Genomic DNA, 26290 nt, shown 5'->3' with positions numbered 1-26290 from the left:
GAACTTTTTCTTTACAAACTAAACTTTTGAAACCTGGGCTGTACGAAATTAGAAAATATTTTTGACATAGAAAGATAAGTCTTTGAATGGTATTTGTGTTAATGGTACCAGGATTAATCAAAAGAACAAAATAGCACCCGCCTAAGACTGAAATCTCAGGTGAACAAACTTACCTTTGCGGGTTCAGCTGGATAATCCCTTTTCTCTTTCCTTACCGGATTCACTACTGGCACCCATCATTGTCTTTTTTTTTTTTTTTTTTAATAAATTTATTATTTATTTATGTCTGCGTCAGGTCTTCGTTGCTGCACGCAGGCTTTCTCTGGTTGCGGTGAGTGGGGGCTACTCTTCGTTGCAGTGTGCAGGCTTTTCATTGTGGTGGCTTCTCTTGTTGCGGAGCACAGGCTCTAGGCACACGGGCTTCAGTAGTTGTGGCTCACGGCCTCTAGAGTGCAGGCTCAGTAGTTGTAACGCACGGGCTTAGTTGCTCTGCGGCATGTGGGATCTTCCCGGACCAGGGCTTGAACCTGTGCCCACTGCATTGGCAGGCGGATTTTTAACCACTGCGCCACCAGGGAAGTCCCCATTGTCTTTTTTTTTTTTTTAAAGTCACTGCCTTTTCTTCCTGCTTTATGTATTTGATTTTCATTAGTGGTGGGCTTTATTGTAGTTCTTTATATTTGTAGAGAACATAACTTAAAGGAAATTAAACTTCTATAAGTGGGATAAAACTCTCCGTGTTTAGTCAGATCGTTTATTTGATGTCATAACTATTATTTAACTACACAAATAAAACTGCTAAACTTTAGCATAAACAGGCCTGGTTCCAAGTCAGTGCAGAATGTTAAGGATTTAGTACCTGGGAGGCAACAGATTGTAGCGACCAATAGGGGGTGCTCCAGCGCTAGGCCTACCTGGGTCAAATAATGGCTTCAAGTTCTCTCTAGCTCGGTGCTCCTGGCGGCAAGTTACTTCATTTTCTTGAGCCTTCTTGTAAAATGTAAAGTGACTATCCCGATCTCCTAGTGTTATTGTGAGAATTAAAGGAAATACAATGCCTTTTCCATGTGTAAATAATCAGTAAACAGTGGCTATCGTTCCTGGAATGCCCTTTTTACCAAGTGCTGTTCCTTAACACAATTTAAGAAAATTCAGTAACTGCTTGTGTTTGCATTCTCTATGGTTACTTCAAGGAATGTTTTCTTATTAAGTGTGATAAAGTAATACATATGTGACAAGAAACTGCTGCTGTATGAAAAGCTGTCAGAAGTGGCAGAAAATTCTATTTGACCTCCGTGTTTATGAGAGTTTTATATCACCTCATTTGAATGAGAATATGAACCTGCACCCAATTTCTCCAGAATGCTTTATAAAGGAGATGTGATCTCTATTCTCTTGTGACAGAGGGTTAAAAAGGACCAGAGTGTTTTCAGGTACAAGTTACAAAGGAAAAGGAAAGCAACATGGTACTTCGTTTTGGCCTTTGAGCTCTCCCCTGGAAACGATGGGAATCCTGGTACCCTCATTCTTTTACATAAATGTGCAAAAAGCAGAAGATGTGGGGGGAATTTACTCCTTGGTGGATGGATGTGGGAGTATAAGTGAAGATGAAAATGAAATGAAAACAAGAGCACCTTGCTGGAACTCCCTTTCTCTAATCCATTTGCTTTACTATCGCTATTAAGGATTTTTTATGTATAGGCTGATCTCAAACCGGGGTGTTACTTTGTTAAATGGTAACCATGCCAAAGCTTCCAATACTCTTACGACAAAACCCAAAGCATAAACAGGCACTTAAAACAGGTATGCTTCTCCCAAAATGTTAAATTAGGAGTGACTAAAAGAGCCAGATTACTCATGAAAAATGGGGAATAAAACATAAATTCTTAAATCAGATTTAAACAGTCAGATGAAATACCCATGGTTTGCTAATCTGCTTTACCCCTTCTTGGAATAAATTATTTATTAGACTGAATGTGGAAGCTCTGGGGGACCTTGGGATGTTCTTGAAATATATTTGAACTGTCAATTTTGTGCTAAATGTAGGTATAAAATAACATTTCATATCATTCAGAAAGTTTATAAGGTTTCACAATCAGTGTTTTAACACAGAAATCTGTTTATTAAACCCAACAAAACAGAGAAAATTATACCAGCCCTCAGTTTTTGAATTTTCATTTAAATAAGCAAACTCTAAATCCACACCTTAAAAGATGTTTGTGCATCTATGTATTTCCAAAATACTCATATTTCAATAAGATTTTCACATTATATTCACCAACAGTATCACAAAAGTTCTTTTTTGTTTTTTTGTTTTTTGTTTACGTAACTGTAAGGAACAGTAATTCTAGAAACACTAGAAGAAAAGAGCATAGCAATGTCCACAGTTACAAGAAAAAGTGCACATTACTTGGTCACAATCACAGTCATTACTTGAAAAACTATAGGTAACAAGTAGTTAAGAGATATCACTGATGTCTTCAACTTATCAAAAACCAAATGACATAAATTTTACATGAAATAAGGCAAATTCAGGAATGCACAAAGAACCTGTAATCCAACCGAAGCCAAACAACAGAAAAAAATTGTACAAGAAGCGTAAACTGATGTACTCCTCCCTAAATATTTAAAAAATAGGCTTGCCTCAGTGCACAAAGAAAACACCATTCATGTGTATTCAACACTATAAAATCAGGAAGAAGGGCAAAATATGGGGAAGAGGAGGGGACAGTTCATTGTAGATTGCAGCTGCATCCACTGAGAGTTCTTTACATCATTTTTACCTACAACTGTAAATTATACAAATTATATCAGGAGAGGTAATGGTCTTTTTGGGAACTATTTCTGAAAGAGAGAAAAGAAAACTACACACAAGAGTGCAAATTTTCAGATTGTCACTTGCAACCTCTTTAACATTCAGTCATCGACATCCAATGGCTGCTAGAGGGATGCCCATAAGACAGCAGCGGCAATCTGGGGAGAGCAGCTGTAAGAAATCAAGGTGTCATTTTTTTTCAATGATATGTCTTTTTCAATATTAAAAAATTCTGTGGTGAAAACTGCTATGGTAAAGCTGCAATGGTGAGTGGGATGCTTGAGACCAGCATGAGTGCAGAAACGCAGGCTTCTCTTGGAAGTAGTTCCTGATGCGACGATTTAAAGAACGTAGGCAAGGGTATTTTTTTGCCCCAGCATCAAGTGTTATTTTTGTAGAAAGAATTTGGAAAGAGGAGAAGGCAAAGGGAGGTGGAAAAGGTACTTACAGTAGTTTCTCAAAACAGTTTTCTTTTAGGACCTATGAAAAAGTTACCAAAGTAAAAATGACAATTCTGAATGAAAAACAAGTTTTCTTTTTATAAAAATTACATATTTTTTTAAAATACAAGATCCTTTTCATTGTTATATCCTGTAGCAATGAGAAATTTTGGCTTTATTTTTTGCCAGATACTGCAGCTTTCAGTCCAGTAAGTCAGTAGCAAATTCCACTAATATTTCAGTTGGATCTTGAACTACTTTTTATACCACAAGCTTCTTCTGTTTTATCCTTGAATTAGGAATATACAGCCTTTTTTTTTTTGCCCCAGGTATTTATGCTGGCACACTGAAACAAAAAACAGTAGGCTGGACACATTAAAGTATCTCAAGTACTTCAGAGGCCAGAGTTCCTTTGAAGCACCTAAACACATCACTTTATGGATCAAGGACAATGTGGCATAATGGAAATATTTCTCTTAAGACTGTGCAGTAAGACCAGACGCATCTCTGCTGGGAAATCAAAACGTCATTAGTGGAAACTGCAAATTTAAACCTCAGTGAAGAGGATCATCGCTGGACTCAGTTCTGTTGTAAAATAAGATTTTCCAGTTCATCTGCGGAACGCAATAAAAATGCAGCGGATTCCCGATATCCTGCAACCAGCTGTCTCACTGCATTGATTTCAGTTGGACTCAGCTGGGGTCTGGAGCTCGAACTGCTGGAGGATCCTGAGCTGGTCGCCAACTGCCTCTTCATGCTGAGATCAGTGGGTCCTAGAAAAAATCAGCACAAATTAGACATGGACAATTTTTCTTCTAGTATCTTGAACATGAGCACTAAATAAATTAGTGTTGATTTAATTCACCTATTCTTTCATGAGAAGCTACTGATACCCTTAATCAAATACATCTGCTCTCAGAAAGATGGAAGAGCAGCACGATGGGAAAAGAGTGGCTGGATTTTCTTAGACTCCTGGCCCAGACTCTGGCGGTCACTTCTGATTGTATAAAGACAGTGAAGAAATTCTCTTAACATGTGCTTTTTGGAAAATTCAATGTTAAGTCCACCTTCCACAAGTAGAAGCTTCTCTGGAGTAGTAGAAAATGATGGAATCCATTTTTTATTTGCTACATTCGATAACAAATAATTTGGACCCCACCAATTCAGAAATGAAAAGAGCCTACATGGTGAGGCTAATGACCCTAGATTACAAACTTTTCAATTTAGAACAGAGAAAACTGAGGACTGCGGGGGTTCGATGACACGTTTAGAGGTCAATAACTTTTAAGTGGCACAATAGGGACGTGAATTGCATATTTTTTTCATTTCAGGCCACTGCTTTTTCCACCAGGTTGATTAGTATTTAAAAATGTGAATATATTAGACTGAAGTTTGCTTTCAAAGTGTATTGTAAGTATATGATTAGTACAAACCATACCACAAAGAAACTAGACTTGGAATACTGCTTTAGGGTTTTTTTTTTTTTAAACATCTTTAGTGGGGTATAATTGCTTTACAATGGTGTGTTAGTTTCTGCTTTATAACAAAGTGAATCAGTTATACATATACATGTGTTCCCATATCTCTTCCCTCTTGGGTCTCCCTCCCTCCCACCCTCCCTATCCCACCCCTCCAGGCGGTCACAAAGCACCGAGCCGATCTCCCTGTGCCATGCGGCTGCTTCCCACTAGCTATCTACCTTACATTTGGTAGTGTATATATGTCCATGCCTCTCTCTCGCCCTGTCACAGCTTACACTTCCCCCTCCCCATATCCTCAAGTCCGTTCTACAGTAGGTCTGTGTCTTTATTCCTGTCTTACCCCTAGGTTCTTCATGACATTTTTTTCCCTTAAATTCCATATATATGTTAGCATACGGTATTTGTCTTTTTCTTTCTGACTTACTTCACTCTGTATGACAGACTCTAGGTCTATCCACCTCATTACAAATAGCTCAATTTCGTTTCTTTTTATGGCTGAGTAATATTCCATTGTATATATGTGCCACATATTCTTTATCCATTCATCCAATGATGGGCACTTAGGTTGTATCCATGTCCTGGCTATTGTAAATAGAGCTGCAATGAACATTTTGGTACATGACTCTTTTTGAATTATGGTTTTCTCAGGGTATATGCCCAGTAGTGGGATTGCTGGGTCATATGGTAGTTCTATTTGTAGTTTTTTAAGGAACCTCCATACTGTTCTCCATAGTGGCTGAACCAATTCACATTCCCACGAGCAGTGCAAGAGTGTTCCCTTTTCTCCACACCCTCTCCAGCATTTATTCTTTCTAGATTTTTTGATGATGGCCATTCTGACTGGTGTGAGATGATATCTCATTGTAGTTTTGATTTGCATTTCTCTAATGATTAATGATGTTGAGCATCCTTTCATATGCTTGTTGATAGTCTGTATATCTTCTTTGGAGAAATGTCTATTTAGGTCTTCTGCCTATTTTTGGATTGGGTTGTTTGTTTTTTTGTTATTGAGCTGCATGAGCTGCTTGTAAATTTTGCAGATTAATCCTTTGTCAGTTGCTTCATTTGCAAATATTTTCTCCCATTCTGAGGGTTGTCTTTTGGTCTTGTTTATGGTTTCCTTTGCTGTGAAAAAGCTTTGAAGTTTCATTAAGTTCCATTTGTTTATTTTTGTTTTTATTTCCATTTCTCTAGGAGGTGGGTCAGAAAGGATCTTGCTGTGATTTATGTCATAGAGTGATCTGCCTATGTTTTCCTCTAAGAGTTTGATAGTTTCTGGCCTTAATTTAGGTCTTTAATCCATTTTGAGCTTATTTTTGTGTATGGTGTTAGGGAGTGATCTAATCTCATACTTTTACATGTACCTGTCCAGTTTTCCCAGCACCACTTATTGAAGAGGCTGTCCTTTCTCCACTGTACATTCCTGCCACCTTTATCAAAGATAAGGTGTCCATATGTGCATGGGTTTATCTCTGGGCTTTCTATCCTGTTCCATTGATCTATCTTTCTGTTTTCGTGCCAGTACCATACTGTCTTGATTACTGTAGCTTTGTAGTATAGTCTGAAGTCAGGGAGCCTGATTCCTCCAGCTCCGTTTTTCGTTCTCAAGATTGCTTTGGCTATTCGGGGTCTTTTGTGTTTCCATACAAATTGTGAAATTTTTTATTCTAGTTCTGTGAAAAATGCCAGTGGTAGTTTGATAGGGATTGCATTGAATCTATAGATTGCTTTGGGTAGTAGAGTCATTTTCACAATGTTGATTCTTCCAATCCAAGAACATGGTATATCTCTCCATCTGTTTGTATCATCTTTAATTTCTTCCATCAGTGTGTTATAATTTTCTGCATACAGGTCTTTTGTCTCCTTAGGTAGGTTTATTCCTAGATATTTTATTCTTTTTGTTGCAATGGTAAATGGGAGTGTTTTCTTGATTTCACGTCATTAGTATATAGGAATGCCAGAGATTTCTGTGCATTAATTTTGTATCCTGCTACTTTACTAAATTCATTGATTAGCTCTAGTAGTTTTCTGGTAGCATCTTTAGGATTCTCTATGTATAGTATCATGTCATCTGCAAACAGTGACAGCTTTACTTCTTCTTTTCCAATTTGGATTCCTTTTATTTCTTTTGCTTCTCTGATTTCTGTGGCTAAAACTTCCAAAACTATGTTGAATAATAGTGGTGAGTGTGGGCAACCTTGTCTTGTTCCTGATCTTAGTGGAAATGCTTTCAGTTTTTCACCATTGAGGATGATGTTGGCTGTGGGCTTGTCATATATGGCCTTTATTATGTTGAAGAAAGTTCCCTCTATGCCTACTTTCTGCAGGGTTTTTATCATAAATGGGTGTTGAATTTTGTCAAAAGCTTTCTCTGCAATTATTGAGATGATCATATGGTTTTTCTCCTTCAATTTGTTAATATGATTTATCACATTGATAGATTTGCGTATATTGAAGAATCCTTGCATTCCTGGAGTAAACCCCACTTGATCGTGGTGTATGATCCTTTTAATGTGCTGTTGGATTCTGTTTGATAGTATTTTGTTGAGGATACTTGCATCTATGTTCATCTGTGATATTGGCCTGTAGTTTTCTTTCTTTGTGACATCCTTGTCTGGTTTTGGCATCAAGGTGATGGTGGCCTCGTAGAAGGAATTTGGGAGTGTTCCTCCCTCTGCTATATTTTGGAAGACTTTGAGAAGGATAGGTGTTAGCTCTTCTCTAAATGTTTGCTAGAATTTGCCTGTGAAGCCATCTGGTCCTGGGCTTTTGTTTGTTGGAAGATTTTTAATCACAGTTTCAATTTCAGTGCTTGTGATTGGTCTGTTCATATTTTCTATTTCTTCCTGATTCAGTCTTGGCAGGTTGTGCATTTCTAAGAATTTGTCCATTTCTTCCAGGTTGTCCATTTTATTGGCATAGAGTTGCTTGTAGTAATGTCTCATGACCTTTTGTATTTCTGCAGTGTCTGTTGTTACTTCTCCTTTTTCATTTCTAATTCTATTGATTTGAGTCTTCTCCCTTTTTTTCTTGATGAGTCTGGCTAGTGGTTTATCTATTTTGTTTATCTTCTCAAAGAACCAGCTTTTAGTTTTATTGATCTTTGCTATTGTTTCCTTCATTTCTTTTTCATTTATTTCTGATCTGATTTTTATGATTTCTTTCCTTCTTGTAGCTTTGGGGTTTTTTGTTCTTCTTTCTCTAATTGCTTGAGGTGCAAGGTTAGGTTGTTTATTCGGGATGTTTCCTGCTTCTTAAGGTGGGCTTGTATTGCTATAAACTTCCCCCTTAGAACTGCTTTTGCTGCATCCCATAGGTTTTGGGTCGTTGTGTCTCCATTGTCATTTTGTTTCTAGGTATTTTTTTATTTCCTCTTTGATTTCTTCAGTGATCACTTCGTTATTAAGTAGTGTATTGTTTAGCCTCCATGTGTTTGTATTTTTTACAGATCTTTTCCTGTAATTGATATCTAGTCTCATGGCGTTGTGGTAGGAAAAGATACTTGATGCAATTTCAATTTTCTTAAATTTACCAAGGCTTGATTTGTGACCCAAGATATGATCTATCCTGGAGAATGTTCCATGAGTACTTGAGAACAATGTGTATTCTGTTGTTTTTGGATGGAGTGTCCTATAGATATCAATTAAGTCCCTCTTGTTTAATGTATCATTTAAAGCTTGTGTTTCCTTATTTATTTTCATTTTGGATGATCTGTCCATGGGTGAAAGTGGGGTGTTTAAGTCCCCTACTATGAATGTGTTACTGTCTATCTCCCCTTTTATGGCTGTTAGTATTTGCCTTATGTATTGGGGTGCTCCTATGTTGGGTGCATAAATATTTACAATTGTTATATCTTCTTCTTGGATCGATCTCTTGATCATTATGTAGTGTCCTTCTTTGTCTCTTGTAATAGTCTTTATTTTAAAGTCTATTTTTTGTGATATGAGAATTGCTACTCCAGCTTTCTTTTGTTTTCCATTTGCATGGAATATCTTTTTCCATCCCCTTACTTCCAGTCTGTATGTTTCTCTAGGTCTGAAGTGGGTCTGTTGTAGAGAGCATATATAAGGGTCTTGTTTTTGTATCCATTCAGCCAATCTGTGTCTTTTGGTGGGAGCATTTAGTCGATTTACATTTAAGGTAATTATCGATATGTACGTTCCTCTTCCCATTTTCTAAATTGTTTTGGGTTATTATAGGTCTTTTCCTTCTCTTCTGTTTCTTGTCTAGAGAAGTTCCTTTAGCATTTGTTGTAAAGCTGGTTTTGTGGTGCTGAACTCTCTCCGTTTTTGCTTGTCTGTAAAGGTTTTAATTTCTCCATCAAATCTGAATGAGATCCTTGCTGGGTAGAGGAGTAATCTTGGTTGCAGGTTTTTCTCCTTCATCACTCTCAGTATGTCCTGCCACCCCTTCTGGCTTGCAGTGTTTCTGCTAAGAGATCAGCTGTTAACCTTATGGGGATTCCCTTGTGTGTTATTTGTTGTTTTTCCCTTGCTGCTTTTAATATGCTTTCTTTGCATTTAATTTTTGACAGTTTGATTAATATGTGTCTTGGCGTATTTCTCCTTGTATTTATCCTGTATGGGACTCTCTGTGCTTCCTGGACTTGATTAACTATTTCCTTTCCCATATTAAGGAAGTTTTCAACTATAATCTCTTCAACTATTTTCTCAGTCCCTTTCTTTTTCTCTTTTTCTTCTGGAACCCCTATAATTCGAATGTTGGTGCATTTAATGTTGTCCCAGAGGTCTCTGAGACTGTCCTCAGTTCTTTTCATTCTTTTTTCTTTATTCTGCTCTGCAGTAGTTATTTCCACTATTTTATCTTCCAGGTCACTTATCCGTTCTTCTGCCTCAGTTATTCTGCTATTGATCCCATCTAGAGTATGTTTAATTTCATTTATTGTGTTGTTCATTGTTGCTTGTTTCATCTTTATTTCTTCTAGGTCCTTGTTAAATGTTTCTTGCATTTTGTCCATTCTATTTCCAAGATTTTGAATCATGCTTACTATCATCATTCTGAATTCTTTTTCAGGTAGACTGCCTATTTCCTCTTCATTTGTTAGGTCTGGTCCATTTTTATCTTGCTCCTTCATCTGCTGTGTGTTTTTCTGTGTTCTCATTTTGCTTATCTTACTGTGTTTGGGGTCTCCTTTTTGCAGGCTGCAGGTTCATCGTTCCTGTTTTTTTTGATGTCTGTCTCCAGTGGCTAAGGTTGGTTCAGTGGGTTGTGTAGGCTTCCTGGTAGAGGGGACTAGTGCCTGTGTTGTGGTGGATGAGGCTGGATCTTGTCTCTCTAGTGGGCAGGTTCACGTCTGGTGGTGTGTTTTGGGGTGTCTGTGGCCTTATTATGATTTTAGGCAGCCTCTCTGCTAATGGGTGGGGTTGTGTTCCTGTTTTGCTAGTTGTTTGGCATAGGTTGTCCAGCACTGTGGCTTGCTGGTCGTTGAGTGAAGCTGGGTGCTGGTGTTAAGATGGAGGTCTCTGGGAGATTTTCGCTGTTTGATATTATGTGGAGCTGGGAGGTCTCTTGTTGACCAGTGTCCTGAAGTTGGCTCTCCCACCTCAGAGGCAGAGCCCTGACTCCTGGCTGGACACCAAGAGCCTTTCATCCACATGGCTGTTCTTATCCTCACCCACCAGCTCCAGCCTTGATGGCCTCCTCCTCGGTGAGAATTGCAGCTTCACCACTTACTAGCTGTGTGATCTTAGGCAGCTTACTTACCCTCTCTATGCCCTAGTTTCCAATTTTGGAATACCTCAGATTCTGACCGTCCCTGCAAGCTGCTGCTGGCTTGTCCCTGTCCCTGGGTCGTGGACCCAGTGAAATCCAGAGAAAGAAGTCCCGCGACTTCGCAGCCAGCTGCGTCCACTCGTCCGCTCCTGCTTTAGGTATTGTTAAATACCTATTTAACAATATTTATTTGCACAAAACACTCATGTGTCAACACTTTTTCCTCACATATATTTAACTAAATCATATAGGTCTGCTTTTTGATGACATTTTTGTAAATTTTTACTGAAAAAGAATTTATTAAGTGATTTAAAACTCTTGAAGCATTTGTGTTAAGATTCTTTGTATGATTACTCTTAGATTATTATATTAGGTATTTATTGTATACCTAAGCATTCATTCTTATATTTCTTACCTTTCGTTAAGCAATTGCTATAATTATTAAATTTGCAGTAATAAATTTAAAATCCTTGAAAAAATATTATTAAGCACATAAGTAAAGGCATGCTCCAAAACTGTAGTGATTCTATAACTTGAAAGTATTTTAACAGATTTTTTCCTAAACATGTTATAAATTTTCAGATAGTAGTATTCATTTCATGAACTAAAATGAAGGTTGTTATTTTATCCTCTAGTTCTTCTTGAGGCATAATGGAGACAAGTCAAGATCCATCCCCTTACATCCTCTCCCCCAAAGGGAGAGAAGGAGTTCTGTCAGCTAGGAGGCAGATGTCCCATAAGAGGGAAGTAGCTTCACTTGGAATTTAATTAGGAGAGAGACAGGAGTAGCACTCAAACTCTGACATCTGAGAGAAACTTATCTCCACTTCTGCCATGGCCTTTTCAAAGCTTTGGTTTTCTAGCAGGAGTCGGCTGCCATTTGTTCTCCTGTTCACAAAATCATGACACAGATATAACAAGCCGAAAGGGAGAGATGCAGGGATGTTACACTTGCAAATAGGAATACTGTACAAGCAAACCATTAACAGCAACTGTTTGGGAAATTCTGAGCGGATTAAGAAACCATCATGACATAATAGGAGTTTGGGTCTCTGAATGAACCAACTTTAAATTTTACTTCTTTCCTTTACATTCAAGAATCCTAGTACAAATCTTATTTATCTATATATTTATTTATTTGAAGTATAGGTGACCTACAATGTGTTAACTTCTGCTTACAGAAAAGTGATTCATTTATATACATGTATGTGTGTATATATATATATATATATATACATATATTCTTTCTCATATTCTTTTCCATTATGGTTTATCACAGGATATTGAATACAGTTCTCTGTGCTACACAGTAGGACCTTGTCGTTTATCTATTCTATATACAATAGTTTGCATCTGCTAATCCCAAACTTCCAACCCATCCCTCCCCCACCTCCCTCCCCCATTGGCAACTGCAAGTCTGTTCTCTACCTAGTACAAATCTTTATGAAAGAATTTTCCTCTCAGTTATGTAGATACCTAGTGTCTGGCTGATTGTCATTATGTCATTAGAAGGTGTAACATTTTGTGATGGTTTTGCTGTCCTGCCAAGTTGCTGACTAGCATCTTGAACTGGAATTGAGAAAGGGTGGGGTGAGGGCTCCGGTTCTTTTTGGGGTGAGAGAGGTTGTGCTTTTATTCTAATATTGCAGTTTATGGATTATTCTCCACCTCTGGCTCAAAGGTCTACACCTCTAAACTGAGACATGGCTTTTGCTTTCTTTCAGATTTTTATTAACATAGGCAAACTCTAGATAGCTCAGTAATTGAGAAGCCATTCACAGCTCTGCTAGTTTTTGTTCTGAAAGAAAGTTAACTTCATTATCTTTGTTTCTTTTAGATCTACAGGATCAGGGTTGAGAATATAAATCAAAAGTACAAGAAATTCTTTTTGCTGAATGTTGATTATTCAGATCATCAAAGTTATGAGGTTGGAGAGTGAAGCAAAAAAAAAAAAATTAAAATATTCACAAATCAATAAATTATTTAACTAGTGACTGCTCAAACAGTCCTTCCCTGTTTGTCACTAATTTCCATTTATGCCTCATTGAGTCAATGTCATACTTGACTGGTTTGGCCTAACTCAAACAATACAATGTAATTAAAATGCATGTCAACTATAAAGCAAAATTTCAAATTTTATGAAGTTGCTGAATTTAAAGAAGTCGAGAAAAGTATTCTTGCAGACCTGATCAAATCACAGACAAGGCCACTGAAAAGTATGGTTCTGGAAGAGCAGGACCAGTTAATAAGAAAATGAGCAAGGAAAATGACCCACTAGATGCTTCAAGAGAAAATGATTTGAATATCTAGTATTAAGGCACATATTCAGGAAAATTGACAAGACCAATTTTATATAAGTACAGCTGACCCTTCAACAGGTGAGGGTTAGAGGTGTCCACCCTCTGCCATGGTTGAAAATCTGCCCTCTGTATCTCTGGTTCCTCCACCTGTGTGGATTCAGTCAACTGCAAATAGTGTAGGTCTGTAGTATTTGCTATTGAAAAAAAAAATCTGTGTAAGAGGATCCACATAGTTGAAACCCACATTGTTCAAGGGTCAACTGTACTTACTTTTAACCCAGATGATGCAGACCTTCTTAATGTTCATTCTGAAAAGCTGAACAAGAAATAAAAGATATTTCGTGCCAACATACAATGTTGTTAGAAAAATTAAGGCCCACTAAAATCAACCCTTGATTTATTTTTTAAGGTTTGGGGGGGACAATTAAATTATTAGCAAATTCCAATTAAATGAAAATATAGATCCATAATTCTTTATTTTTTAAATTAAATATCAATTGAATACTTTCCCCCTATTTATGGTGCATTTTTGGCCCCTGTTTTAATTAGATTTACCTTTGTGGTCCTATTTTGGTGTCAATTATCCACAGATAATAGAAAGCCCTGGACAAAGTTTTGTTGTGATTTTTAAAAACTTTGATAACCATTTTTATTATATGTACTGAGGAAGAATGTAAGACCCATGAAGGCAGGCACCCTTTGTGTCTTACCACATTGTTCTAGGTAGCTGTGGTGGTGCATGGCATAAAATAAGGCTCAATAAATATTTGTGTAACAAATGAATGAGAAATGCCAGGTACTGTCTACAGCTAACACTCAAGAAACGGAGAATGAGTGATGTCATTGATAATACCCAATTATGGTTAAATGAAAACTAGTTAGACATGGAAAATAGTAGATTTAGTGTAACTTATTCAAGTAAAGTTACCTCTAATATACGGGAATATTAGTATTGCTCTGAAAGTTATCAGAAAAGTTATCAGAAAAATAAGTAGAATTGCTTATAACAGTACTTTCCATGTGAATTGTTGCTGAAAAAGACAATAATAGTTACTGTCCATTGCCTAAATAATGTTTTGCCACTAAATGTTACAATGAGTATTGAGTTGGACATAAAAACGTCCTAACTGCATGCAACCTTCTCCTACTTCTCCTCCTTTACCTACAACCTCTACTCCCAAGTCATGCACTCTGAAATGTTTGGATAACTGGCAATTCACTTAACAATTTTAAATAAGTTTTCAGATTCATGCTTTTAAGCATGATGGGCCAGATAGTAAATATTTTAATCATTACAGGTCAAGAGGCATTTAGGTACTCATAGTTAAAAAGTTTTGTGAGAATTTACTTTCTTTATTGAGATATAATTGACATATAACATTATTTCAGGTGTACAATATAATGATTCAATATTTGTATATAATGCTAAATGATCACCACAATAAGTCTAGTTAACATCCATTATCACACATTGTTACAAAGCTTTCTTTCTTCAGATGAGAACTTTTAAGATCTACTCTCTTAGCAACTTTCAAATATATCAGTACAACACAGTGTTAGTAACTGTCTCACCATGCTGTACACGACATCCTCATGACTAACTTGTAACTGGAAGTTTGTCCCTTTTGATGATCTTCACCCATTTCACTCACCCGCCCAGCCACCAATATGTTCTCTATATCTATGAGCTTGTTTTCATGTTTGTTTGTTTTTTTTCCCAATTCTGCATGAATTGAGATCAAACAGTATTTATCTTTCTCTGAGTTATTTCACTTAGCACAATGCCCTCAGGGTCCATTCATGTTGTCACAAATGGCAAGATTTCCTTTTCTTTTTATGGCTAAATCAAATTTCACTGTGTGTGTGTGTGTGTGTGTATTTATAATTATATATATATAATTTTATATATTATAAAATTATATATGTATAATTATATATGTAAGTATGGTTATATAATATATAATTATATGTATTCATAAATATATATATAATTTTATATATATATAAAATTACATTTTCTTGATCCACCCATCTATCAATGGACAATTGCTTCCATGTCTTGGCTATTGTAAATAATGCTGTGATGAACATGGGGCTGCAGCTATCTTTTCAGGTTAGTGTTTTCATTTCCTTTGGATAAATACCCAGAAGTGGAATTGTTGGATCATATGGTAGGGGGGTATTCAAACGTGTCTGATTCAGGATAAAATATAAACACATCTTATTAGAAATTTCTTTTAGATTTTACTGTTATGCCTTCAAATAAAGACTTTTGTTAAAGACCCAAAAAAATCTGGTCTTATGCCATATGTAAATGACTTGTTTGGTTTAGGTTTGCAGTAGAGAGGCCTTACAATTTAGGGAGGTGAGAGAGAAAAGCCAAAGTCCCTTGGATCCCAATGTGGCCCTTCCCAGAGCTCCTGCTCAGTGCTCTGGGAAGATGGTGAGGGAGGCTTTATATATATATAATGTACACACATATATGTATATAAAAATTTTTAATTTTGTTGAAGTATAGTTGATTGACAATGTTGTGTTAATCTCTTTTGTAAAGCAAAGTGACTCAGTTTATATATATATATTCTCTTCCATATTCTTTTCCGTCATAGTTTGTCACAGAATATTGAATATAGTTCCCTGTGCTATACAGTGGACCTTGTTGTTTATCCATCCTATATATAATAGTTTGCCTCTGCTAATCCCAAGCTCCCATCTCTTCCCTCCCTTATTCCCCCCTTCCCCTTGGCAAACACTAGTCTGTTTTTGTTTCATAGATATGTTGATTTGTATCATATTTTAGATTCCACATACAAGTGATATATGGTATTTGTCTTTCTTTTTCTGACTTCACTTAGTATGATAATCTCTAGGTCCATCCATGTCGCTGCAAATGGCATTATTTCGTTATTTCTGGCTAATATTCCATTGTATACCTATATATACCACATCTTTATCCATTCATTTGTAGATGGACATTTAGATTGTTTGGCCATTGTAAATAGTGCTTCTATGAACACTGGGAGGTGCATGTATCTTTTTTAGTTAGAGTTTTCTGCAGGTATATGCCCAAGAGTGGGACTGCTAGGTCGTATGGTAACTCTATATTTAGTTTTTTTAAGGAAACTCCATACTGTTCTCCATAGTGGCTGTACCATTTACATTCCCACCAACAGTGTAGGAGGGTTCCCTTTTCTCCACACCCTCTCCAGCATTTGGTTATTTGTAGACTTTTTAATGATGGCCATTCTGACTAGTATGAGGTGGTATCTCACTGTAGTTTTGATTTGCATTTCTCTAATCATTAGCAATGTTGAGCATCTTTTCATGTGCCTATTGGCCATCTGTATGTCTTCTTTGGAGAAATGTCTACTTAGGTCTTCTGCCCATTTTTCGATTGGGTTGTTTGTTTTTTTTGCTGTTGAGTTGTATGAGCTATTTGTATATTTTGGAAATTAAGCCCTTGTCAGTCATATCATTTGCAAATATTTTCTCCCATTCCATAGTTTGTCTCTTCATTTTGTTTATGGTTTCCTTTCTGTGCAAAAGCTTGTAAGTTTGATTAGGTCCTATTTGTTTATTTTTGTTATTTCTATTGCCTTGGGAGACTGACCTAAGAAAACATCGGTACAATTTATGTAAAAGAATGCTTTGCCTATGATCTCTCCTAGGAGTTTTATAGTGTCATATTTTATGTTTAAGTCTTTAAGCCATTTTGAGTTTATTTTTGTGCATGGTGTGATGGTGTGTTCTAACTTCACTGATTTACATGCAGCTGTCCAACTTTCCCAGCACCACTTGCTGAAGAGATTGTCTTTTTTCCCATTTTATATGCTTGCCTCCTTTGTCATGGATTAATTGACCACAGGTGTGAGGGTTTTTCTGTGCTCTTTATTCTGTTCCATTGATCTGTATGTCTGTTTTTGTGCCAATACCACAGTGTTTTGATTACTGTAGCTTTGTAGTATTGTCTGAAGTCTGGGAGGGTTATGCCTCCTGCTTTCTTCTTTTTCCTCAGGATTGCTTTGGCAATTCTGGGTCTTTTATGGTTCCATATAAATTTTAGGATTATTTGTTCTAGTTCTGTGAAAAATGTCATGGGTAATTTGATTAGGATCGCATTAAATCTGTAGATTGCTTTGGGTAGTACTGCCCTTTTAACAATGTTCTTCCAATCCAGGAGCACAGAATATCTTTCCATTTCTTTGAATCTTTAATTTCCTTTATTGTTTTGTAGTTCTCAGCATATAAGTCTTTCACCTCCTTGATGAGGTTTATTCCTAAGTATTTTCTTTTTCTTAATGTGACTTTAAAAGGGATTGTTTGATTACATTCCCTTTCTGATATTTCATTGTTAGTGTAAAGAAATTTTAAATTTTTGTAAAACGGATAGGGGGTGGGAACCTGCTGTATAGCACAGGGAGCTCAGCTCGGTGCTCTCTGATGACCTAGATGGGTGGGATGGCGGTGGGGTGGGAGGGAGGTCCAAGAGGGAGGGGATATATGTATACATATAGCTGATTCACTTTGTCATACAACAGAAACTAACACAACATTGTAAAGCAACTATACCCCAATTAAACATATATATATATATATATATATAATATATATATAATGTTTAATGGGGACCTTGTTTAATGAAGAACAAAGTTGGTAGTACAGGTGAGAGCTGTGGGGGCTCAGAAGAAGGGGGGCAGAGAGGACTGCAATGGTGGGAGAGTGAGCAGGACACTGCCTCCCAGCACCTTTCTCCTTGCTAGAAAGTCACACTGTCCCTTCTTGGAGTCTCTCTGCAGTTTGGTGGGACAGCAGAGCAGGATAACTTGCCCCATTTTATAACTGGAAAAACTGAGTTACAGACAGGTTCACTGGCTTTCCCAAAGCCACACAGGGTTACTGGTTTTTCTTCCTGTACCACTGTGGCCTAGCTCAGGAGAAATATTAGTAGTTGGATAGGGGAAGACAAATGTGCCCTTTAGGAATAGCAAACAAAGATGTGGAGACAAGCAGAAGTGAGCTGCATAGAGTGCTGGCTGGAGTCAAGTGGGGATACAGTTCAGGGGTACTTTTCTTTAAAGCCAGAATTTATTTCTATTTAAAACTATCCAAGAGACTTGAAAAAGGCCCAATGTCCCAAAGATGTCTGGGTTTAATACACGATTATACTGAAGTGGCGTCTCTTGGTTCCTCCTTTGCTAAAGCTTCAATTTGATCCTGGTTAATCGCATGCACTGATAATTCTTCTAATTGGATAGTGGTGATTTCCTCAGACTCCTGGCATCTTTCATAAGTGGCCATCAGACTATGAACCAAACAAAAACAATACCAGAAACACTGGAGAAATGCTTGCAGTTTCTACTTGACATACTTCTTGCATTATTCTTTGAAACCAGGTCCTCTAATTATCAGCTTGGGCAGCTGAGATCATGAGCCTTATGTGGTGTTGGGGTAATGCTGGCCTCATAAAAATGAGTTTGGAAGTGTTCCCATCTCTTCTGTTTTTTGGAAGAGTTTGAGGAGGATTGGTATTAGTTCTTCATTGACCGTTTGATAGAATTCATCAGTGAAAATGTCTGCTCCTAGACTTTTGTTTCATTGGAAGATTTTTGATTACTGATGTGATTGCCTTACCAGTAATTGGTCTACTCAGATTTTCTAGATCTTGATGATTCAGTCTTAGTAGGTTGTGTTTATAAGAAGTTTATCCATTTGTTCTCAGTTGTCCTATTTGTTGGCATGTAATTGTGCATAGTATGTTATCATCCTTTGTAGTTCTGTGATATCCTCTTTCATTTCTGACTCCATTTATTTGAGTCCACTCTTTTTTCTTAATGAGCCTAGCTAAAAGTTTGCCAGTTTTATCTTTTCAAAAGAATAGCTCTTATTTTTATCTTTCTATTGTCTTTTTCACTTATTTCCACTCTGATCTTTGTTACTTCCTTCCTTCTGCTAACTTTGAGCTTAGTTTGTTCATTTTCTAGTTCCTTGAGGTGTAAAGTAGAGTTGTTTATTTGAGATCTTTCTTGTTTCTTGATGTAGGCATATATCACTATGGACTTCCCTATTAGAATTGCTTTTGCTGTATCCCATAAGCTTTGGTATGTTGTATTTTCATTTTCATTAGTTTTGAGCGTATTTTCTGATATCCCTTTTGATTTACTCTTTGACCCATTGGTTGTTAAGTAGCATGTGGCTTAATCTCCACATATTTGTCAATTTTCTAGTGTTTTTCTTGTAATTGATTTCTAATTTCATAACATTGTGGTCAAAAAAGATCCTTAATATGATTTCAATCTTAAATTTATTAAGACTTGTTTTGTGGCCTAATATATGATCTATTCTAAAGAATGTTCCATGTGCACTTGAGCTATTCCATATATATCCATTAAGTCAATGATCTAACATGTCATGTAAGGCTGATGCTTCCTTACTGATTTTTTCTGGATGCTTTATCCATTGATGTAAGTGGGATATTAAAGTCTCCTACTATTATTGTACTGCTGTCTATTTCTCCCTTTAGGTATGTTAATGCTTGCTTTATATATTAAGGTGTTCTTATGTTGGGTGCATACATATTTACAAATGTTATATCATCTTGTTGTACTGACTCCTGTATCATTATGTAAAGACCTTTTTTGTCTTAAAGTCTATTTTGTCTGATGTAATTATAAATATCCCAGCTTTATTTGGTTTCCGTTTGCATGGAGTATCTTTTTCACTTCCTTCACTTTCAGTCTGTGTGTGTCCTTACATCTGAAGTGAGTCTCTTGTAGGCAGTATCTAGATGGGTCTTGTTTTTTTTAATCCATTCAGCCACTCTATGTCATTTGATGAGAGAATTTAGTCCATTTGTATTTGAAGGAATTATTGATAGGTATGTACTTATGGCCATTTTGTCAATTGTTTTTTGGATGTTTTGTAATTCCTCTGTCCTTTCTTCTTCTCTTTCTCAATTCATTTGTGATTTGATGATTTTTCTGTAATAGTATGCTTAGATACCAAAACCAGACAAAGACACCACAAGCAAAGAAAATTACAGGCCAATATTCCTGATGAACTTAGATGAAAATATCCTTGACAAAATATTAGCAAGCTGAAGTCAATGATACGTTAAGAGGATAACACATTATGATCAAGTATGAGTTACTCTAGCAATGCAAGGATGTATCAACATCTGCAAATCAATCAATGTGATATACCACATTAACAAACAAAATAAAGGATAAAAATCATATGGTCATATTAATGAAGAAAAAGCATTTGACAAAATTCAACATCGATTTATGAAAAAAACTGTCATGGGTATGGAGGGAATGTGCCTCAACATAATAAAGGCCATATAGGACAAACCCCAACTAACTTCAATGGTGAAAAGCTGAAAATTTCCTCTTTTTAGGAATAAGACAAGAATGCATACTCTCACCACTTTTATTCAACATGGTATTGGAGTTCCTAACCAGAGCAATTAGGCAAGAAAAAGGATCATTCAAATTGGAAAGGAAAAATTAACTGTCACTATATGAAGATGACATATTATGTATAGAAAATTCTAAAGACTCACCAAAACCTGTTAGAACTAAAAAACAAATTCAGTAAAGTTGCAGGATAAAAAATGAATATACAAAAATCTATTGTGGAAAAAAAATCTGTTGTGTTTTTATATACTAATAATGAACTATGAGAAAGAGAAATCAAGAAAGCAACCACATTTACAATTGTAGCGAAGAAAATAAAATATATTTTGTAGTACAGGTCTACTATTGAGTATTAGTGTTCTTTGTCATCAAAATCAATTGTAAGTGTTCTTTGGTTAAATTGGATCTGTACAGAGATTTTCTCTGTTTCACCTATGAAAATGGCTTAGTGGAAGATAGATTTTTCCAAATACTGATATCAGTCCACAAGAATACGATTTTAATTGAGCAAATTCATCACTTGGAAATAATTTATAGTATTCTCTTAGATTCTTCTCTCGATACGTGCCTTTTAGCACGTCAATGCATGCAGATTAATTACTTCCAATTGAAGATGAAGCTGGAAGGTCTTCAATTGAACAAGGAAAAGGATTTTGAAATATGGCAAGTTACTTTGTACTTGCATCAAGGTCCATAAAAACATTGCTGAGCCTGTGGTATGTGTTCAGTAAATATATCCACTACAAAATTGTGTGGGAATGGAATTTTAATTTCTTTTTAAAAATTCTGACAGTATGGCATGTTTATCAAGCAGCTAACCATTAATTCTGATTCAAACAATATTGGTAATCAGCAAAATGGCTTTACCACAGCTTAAGCTTCACATATAAGCACTGTTTTGCCTTGTATTTAGATTGAATTCATCAAGAAACATTGTCAATTCTGTGGCAAATGCTAATTTCTAAAGACATTTAATAATAAAGCTTGAGGACAGTTCTTCTTGCTCAGAAAAATTTCAATCTTAGCCCTGAGCTGAAAAAGAAAATGCAATAAAACTTTACCACTAACCTATCAAACTGTTGTGTGGTAGAGAAATTAGGATATTCAGATTCTGTTTCTGACAAAATTTCACAGAACTGATAACACTTAAATACATGAGGACCAATGAAGTTTAAAGCTGATATTACTGCTTCAATAACACTTGATTCAAACGTTTTCCACATTGTATCTGCCAATGAATAGTTCAAGGAATAACCATATGCCTTATGTAAAAGGAAATTTTGTAATTTATACAAATAAGCCTCATTTTGCTTCATACATCTTAGAAGATGCCACTTCAGATTGTACTGAATTAGTTTTTTCCTTAATTTTGAAAACACACTTAGCTAAAGTTGCTCTACTCATACTACTCATAGATGCTAATTCTTCTGTCACTTCAAATTCATCATTGATTCCTCAAATAAACAACAGAACAGTAGCAGAAACATCTCAATTTATTAAAAGACAGGGGAAAAAACTTAAAATCAGTTGCCTTGTTTTTAACTGACTAATGATATGGCCAATATCTCAATTTCTTCAACCCCCAAAGCACTGTTTTTGTTATACTACTAATAGTCAAAGAAGTTTATTTTCTCTGGACATATGTCTTCAGCTGCTACAGTCCAACACAACTTAATAAATTCACCATAAGTAAGTGAAGTGATTTTTCTGGCTTGCCTAATATATGAGCCACTTGGAAACTTACTTTGGTTGCAGGTTCATTTTCATTTTATATTTTGATCAGGTGTTTAAGAGGTATTTTATTGATAGTATTTTTGTACTTTTCTGCCAAATGGTGAAAAAAATAGGCATTATTCTTCAGCATCTCAGCTAAATTAGCTAATGTATATAAAGCATCAAGCATAGGGCCTGGGTTATAGCAGATATACACAACTAGACTCAATGTGCTAATGAATTACTTTTATATTCATTCACAAGTGATTGCAATATAATTTGCTTTTCTAATACTATTCTTGATGGTAGGATTACAGTAGCATCCTGTCCTTGGGTGTTTTCCATTTCTTTTCCTTTCCTCTCTTTTAGATCTGTTTGTCTAAATGAAGATTTTCTAGTCATTGAAGTTCTGGTAAAACTCATTTGTAAAACTATGTGAAAATGATTTTTTAATAATGGGTAGATTTTTATAATACTGATTCAATTTAATCAATTGGAATATCTATTCCTTTTTGAGTCAATATTGGTCAATTATATTTTTGTAAAAGAGTCATATCTCTAAATTTTCAAATATACTTGCATAAAGTCATAAATATTTTATTATTATTTTTTATGCTTCCTTTCTCTTAGTTCATCTTGCCAGATATTTTTAAAGTCCTTTCAAAGATTCTGCTTTTGATTTTATTGATCTTCTCTATTGTGTCTTTGTTTTCTATTTAATTTCTCCATTTATTTTCTTCTATATGCCACATTTTCTCTGATCTGTTTCTAACTTCTTGAGTTAAATGAGTGCCTCATTAATTTTCTATATTTTTGTAATGTGTGTGTCAAAATACCACCTAATTCCATCATTCAAACTTAATGTGTAGTGTTTTCATTCTCATTAATTATAAATATTCCTGAACAAAATGCTACCAGTATATTACTAATTCTTTGATTGTCACTACTTGTTTAGATGGTCAATATGTCTGAAAGAATGTGTATTATCAGATACCTGGGGCAGGCTTTAGATATAGCCAGATTAAATTCTAATTATTTTTTCAAATCCAAAGGATTTTTCTTTTCTATCCATCAGTTTCTGAGAGAAGTGCGTTAAAGGTCTAAGGCTATGATTACACATATGTCAGTTTCTTGTTGTAATTTTGCTATTCTTTTATTTATTAATTTTGAGGTTATGATATTGGGGTTCATAGTTTCTAGACAGTTGTGACTTTCTGATGAAATGTTCCCTTCATCATTAGGTTGTAAATTGTTTATGTTCCAAAGCCTTTGTCTTAGAGCCAGATTTTGACTTATTAGTGTATACACACACACACACAAACTCATATATATTATAAAAATTTCCTTTAAATACTTCTCCAAGAGAGACCTTCAAGATGGCAGAAGAGTAAGATGTGGAGATCACCTTCCTCCCCACAAATACATCAGAAATACATCTACATGTGGAACAACTCTTACAGACCACCTACTGAATGCTGGCAGACGACCTCAGACTTCCCAAAAGGCAAGAAACTCCCCATGTACCTGAGTAGGGAAAAAGAAAAAAAAGAGACAAAAGAATAGGGATGGGACCTGCACCTCTGGGAGGGACCTGTGAAGGAGAAAAAGTTTCCACACACTAGGAAGCCCCTTCAGTGATGGATACAGGGGGTGGCGGCGGGGAAGCTTTGGAGCATGGAGGAGAGCACAGCAACAGGGGTGCAGAGGGCAAAGCGGAGAGATTCCTGCACAGAGGATCACTGCTGACCAGCACTGACCATCCCAAGAGGCTTGTCTGCTCACACGCCAGGGCAGGCAGGGGCTGGGAGCTGAGGTTTGGGCTTCTGAGGTCAGATCCCAGGGAGAGGACTGGGGTTGGCTGTGTGAAGACAGCCTGAAGGGGGCTAGTGCACCAGAGCTAGCCAGGATGAAATCCGGGAAAAATCTGGACCTGCCTAAGAGACAAGAGACCATTGTTTTGGGGCGCGCGAGGAGAGGGGGATACAGAACACCACCTAAACAACCTCGAGAGACAGGTGCAGGCCACAGCTATAAGCGCGGACACCAGAGATGGGCATGAAATGCTAAGGCGCTGCTGCAGCCACCAAGAACCCTGTGTGCAAGCACAGGTCACTATCCACACCTCCTCTCCTGGGAGTCTGTGCAGCCTGCCACTGCCACGATCCCATGATCCAGGGACAACTTCCCCGGGAGAACACACGGTGTGCCTCAGGCTGGTACAACGTCACATTGGCCTCTGCTGCCACAGGCTTGACCCGCATTCTGTAACCCTCCTTCCCCCTGGCCTGAGTGAGCCAGAGTGTCCTAATCAGCTGCTACTTTAACTCTGTCCTGTCTGAGTGAAGAATAGATGCCCTCAGGCAACCTACACGAAAAGGCAGGGCCAAATCCAAAGCTGAACCTCAGGAGCTGTGCAAACAAAGAAAGAAGAGAAAGGGAAATTTCTCCCAGCAGCCTCAGGAACAGCAGATTAAATCTCCACAATCAATCAACTTACTTGATGTACCCTGCATCTGTGGAATATATGAATAGACAACAAATCATCCCCAAATTGAGGCAGTAGTCTTTGGGAGCAATGAAGACAGAGAAACACTCAGCATATGAAGGAGCAAGGTAAAAATCCACCAGACCAAACAAATGAAGAGGAAATAGGCAGTCTACCTGAAAAAGAATTCAGAGTAATGATAGTAAAGATGATCCAAAATCTTGGAAACCAAATGAAGTAAATACAAGAAACCTTTAACAAGGAACTAGAAGAACTAAAGAGCAAACAAACAATGATGAACAACACAATAAATGAAATTGAAAATTCTCTAGAAGGAATCAATAGCAGAATAACTGAGGCAGAAGAACGGATAAGCAACCTGGAAGATAAAATAGTGGAAATAACTACTGCAGAGCAGAATAAAGAAAAAAGAATGAAAAGAATTGAGGACAGTCTTAGAGACCTCTGGGACAACATTAAACACACCAACATTAGAATTATAGGGGTCCCAGAAGAAGAAAAAAAAAGAAAGAGACTGAGAAAACCTTTGAAGTGATTATAGTTGAAAACCTCCCTAATATGGGAAAGGAAACTGTCAATCAAGTCCAGGAAGTGCAGAGTCCCATATAGGATAAATACAATGGAAATCAAAAGAAAGCTGGAGTAGCAATTCTCATATCAGACAAAATAGACTTTAAAATAAAGACTATTACAAGAGACAAAGACAGATACTACATAATGATCAAGGGATCAATCCAAGAAGATATATCAATTGTAACTATTTATGCACCCAACATAGGAGCACCTCAATACATAAGGAAAATGCTAACAGCCATAAAAGGGGAAATCGACAGTAACACAGTCATAGTAGGGGATTTTAACACCCCACTTTCACCAATGGATAGATCACCCAAAGAGAAAATAAATAAGGAAACACAAGCTTTACTGACACAATAGACCAGATAGATTTAATTGATATTTATAGAACATTATACCCAAAAGTGGCAGAATACACTTTCTTCTCAAGTGCACACAGAACATTCTCCAGGATAGATCACATCTTGGGTCACAAATCAAGCCTCATAAAATTTAAGAAAATTGAAATTGTATCAAGCATCTTTTCTGAGCACGATGCTACGAGACTGGAAATCAACTGAAGAAAAAAAAACTGTAAAAAACACAAATACCTGGAGGCTAAACAGTGCACTACTAAATAACCAAGAGATCACTGAAGAAATCAAAGAAGAGATCAAAAAAACTACATAGAAACAAATGACAATGAAAACATGATGACCCAAAACCTATGGCATGCAGCAAAAGCAGTTCTAAGAGGGAAGTTTATAGCAATTCAATCTCACCTCAAGAAACAAGAATAGTCTCAAATAGACAATCTAACCATACACTTAAAACAACTAAAGAAAGAAGAACAAAGAAAACCCAAAGTCAGTAGAAGGGAAGAAATCATAAAGGTCAGAGCTAAAAAAATGAAATAGAAATGAAGAAAACAATAACAAAGATTAATAAAACTAAAACCTGGTTCTTTGAGAAGGTAAACAAAATTGATAAATCCTCAGCCAGCCTCATCAAGAAAAAAAGGGAGATGATGAAAATCAATAAAATGAGAAATGAAAAAGGAGAAATCACAACTGACACCGATGAAATACAAAGGATTATGAGACTACTACAAACCACTATATGACAATAAAATGGACAACCACAAAGAAATGGACAAATTCTTGGAAAGGTACAATTTTCCAAGACTGAACCAGGAAGAATTAGAAAATATAAACAGACCTATCCCAAGTAATGAAATTGAAACTGTAATTAAAAATCTTCCAACAAACAAAAGTCCAGGACCAGATGGCTTCACAGGTGAATTCTATCAAACATTTAGAGAAGAGCTAACAC

At 36.4% G+C, this 26290-nt stretch overlaps 1 protein-coding gene across 6 annotated transcripts in view; it reads right to left on the bottom strand.

Annotated features, from left to right (window-relative positions):
* Positions 1-2101: 2101 nt before the first annotated feature.
* NOL4 (nucleolar protein 4) overlaps positions 2102-26290 on the bottom strand; it is a 394425-nt gene continuing 370236 nt past the window's right edge. For all 6 annotated transcript variants that reach the window (XM_067699379.1, XM_067699374.1, XM_067699375.1 and 3 more), the window contains one exon: positions 2102-4028. In XM_067699379.1, coding sequence (XP_067555480.1) covers positions 3835-4028 — 194 coding nt within the window. In that variant the 3' untranslated portion in view covers positions 2102-3834. The remainder of the gene's footprint in view (positions 4029-26290) is intronic.

The sequence above is a fragment of the Pseudorca crassidens genome, chromosome 12, assembly GCF_039906515.1.
Source record: "Pseudorca crassidens isolate mPseCra1 chromosome 12, mPseCra1.hap1, whole genome shotgun sequence".
NCBI lineage: Eukaryota > Metazoa > Chordata > Mammalia > Artiodactyla > Delphinidae > Pseudorca > Pseudorca crassidens.
This window is presented reverse-complemented; position numbering and strand designations above follow the sequence as displayed.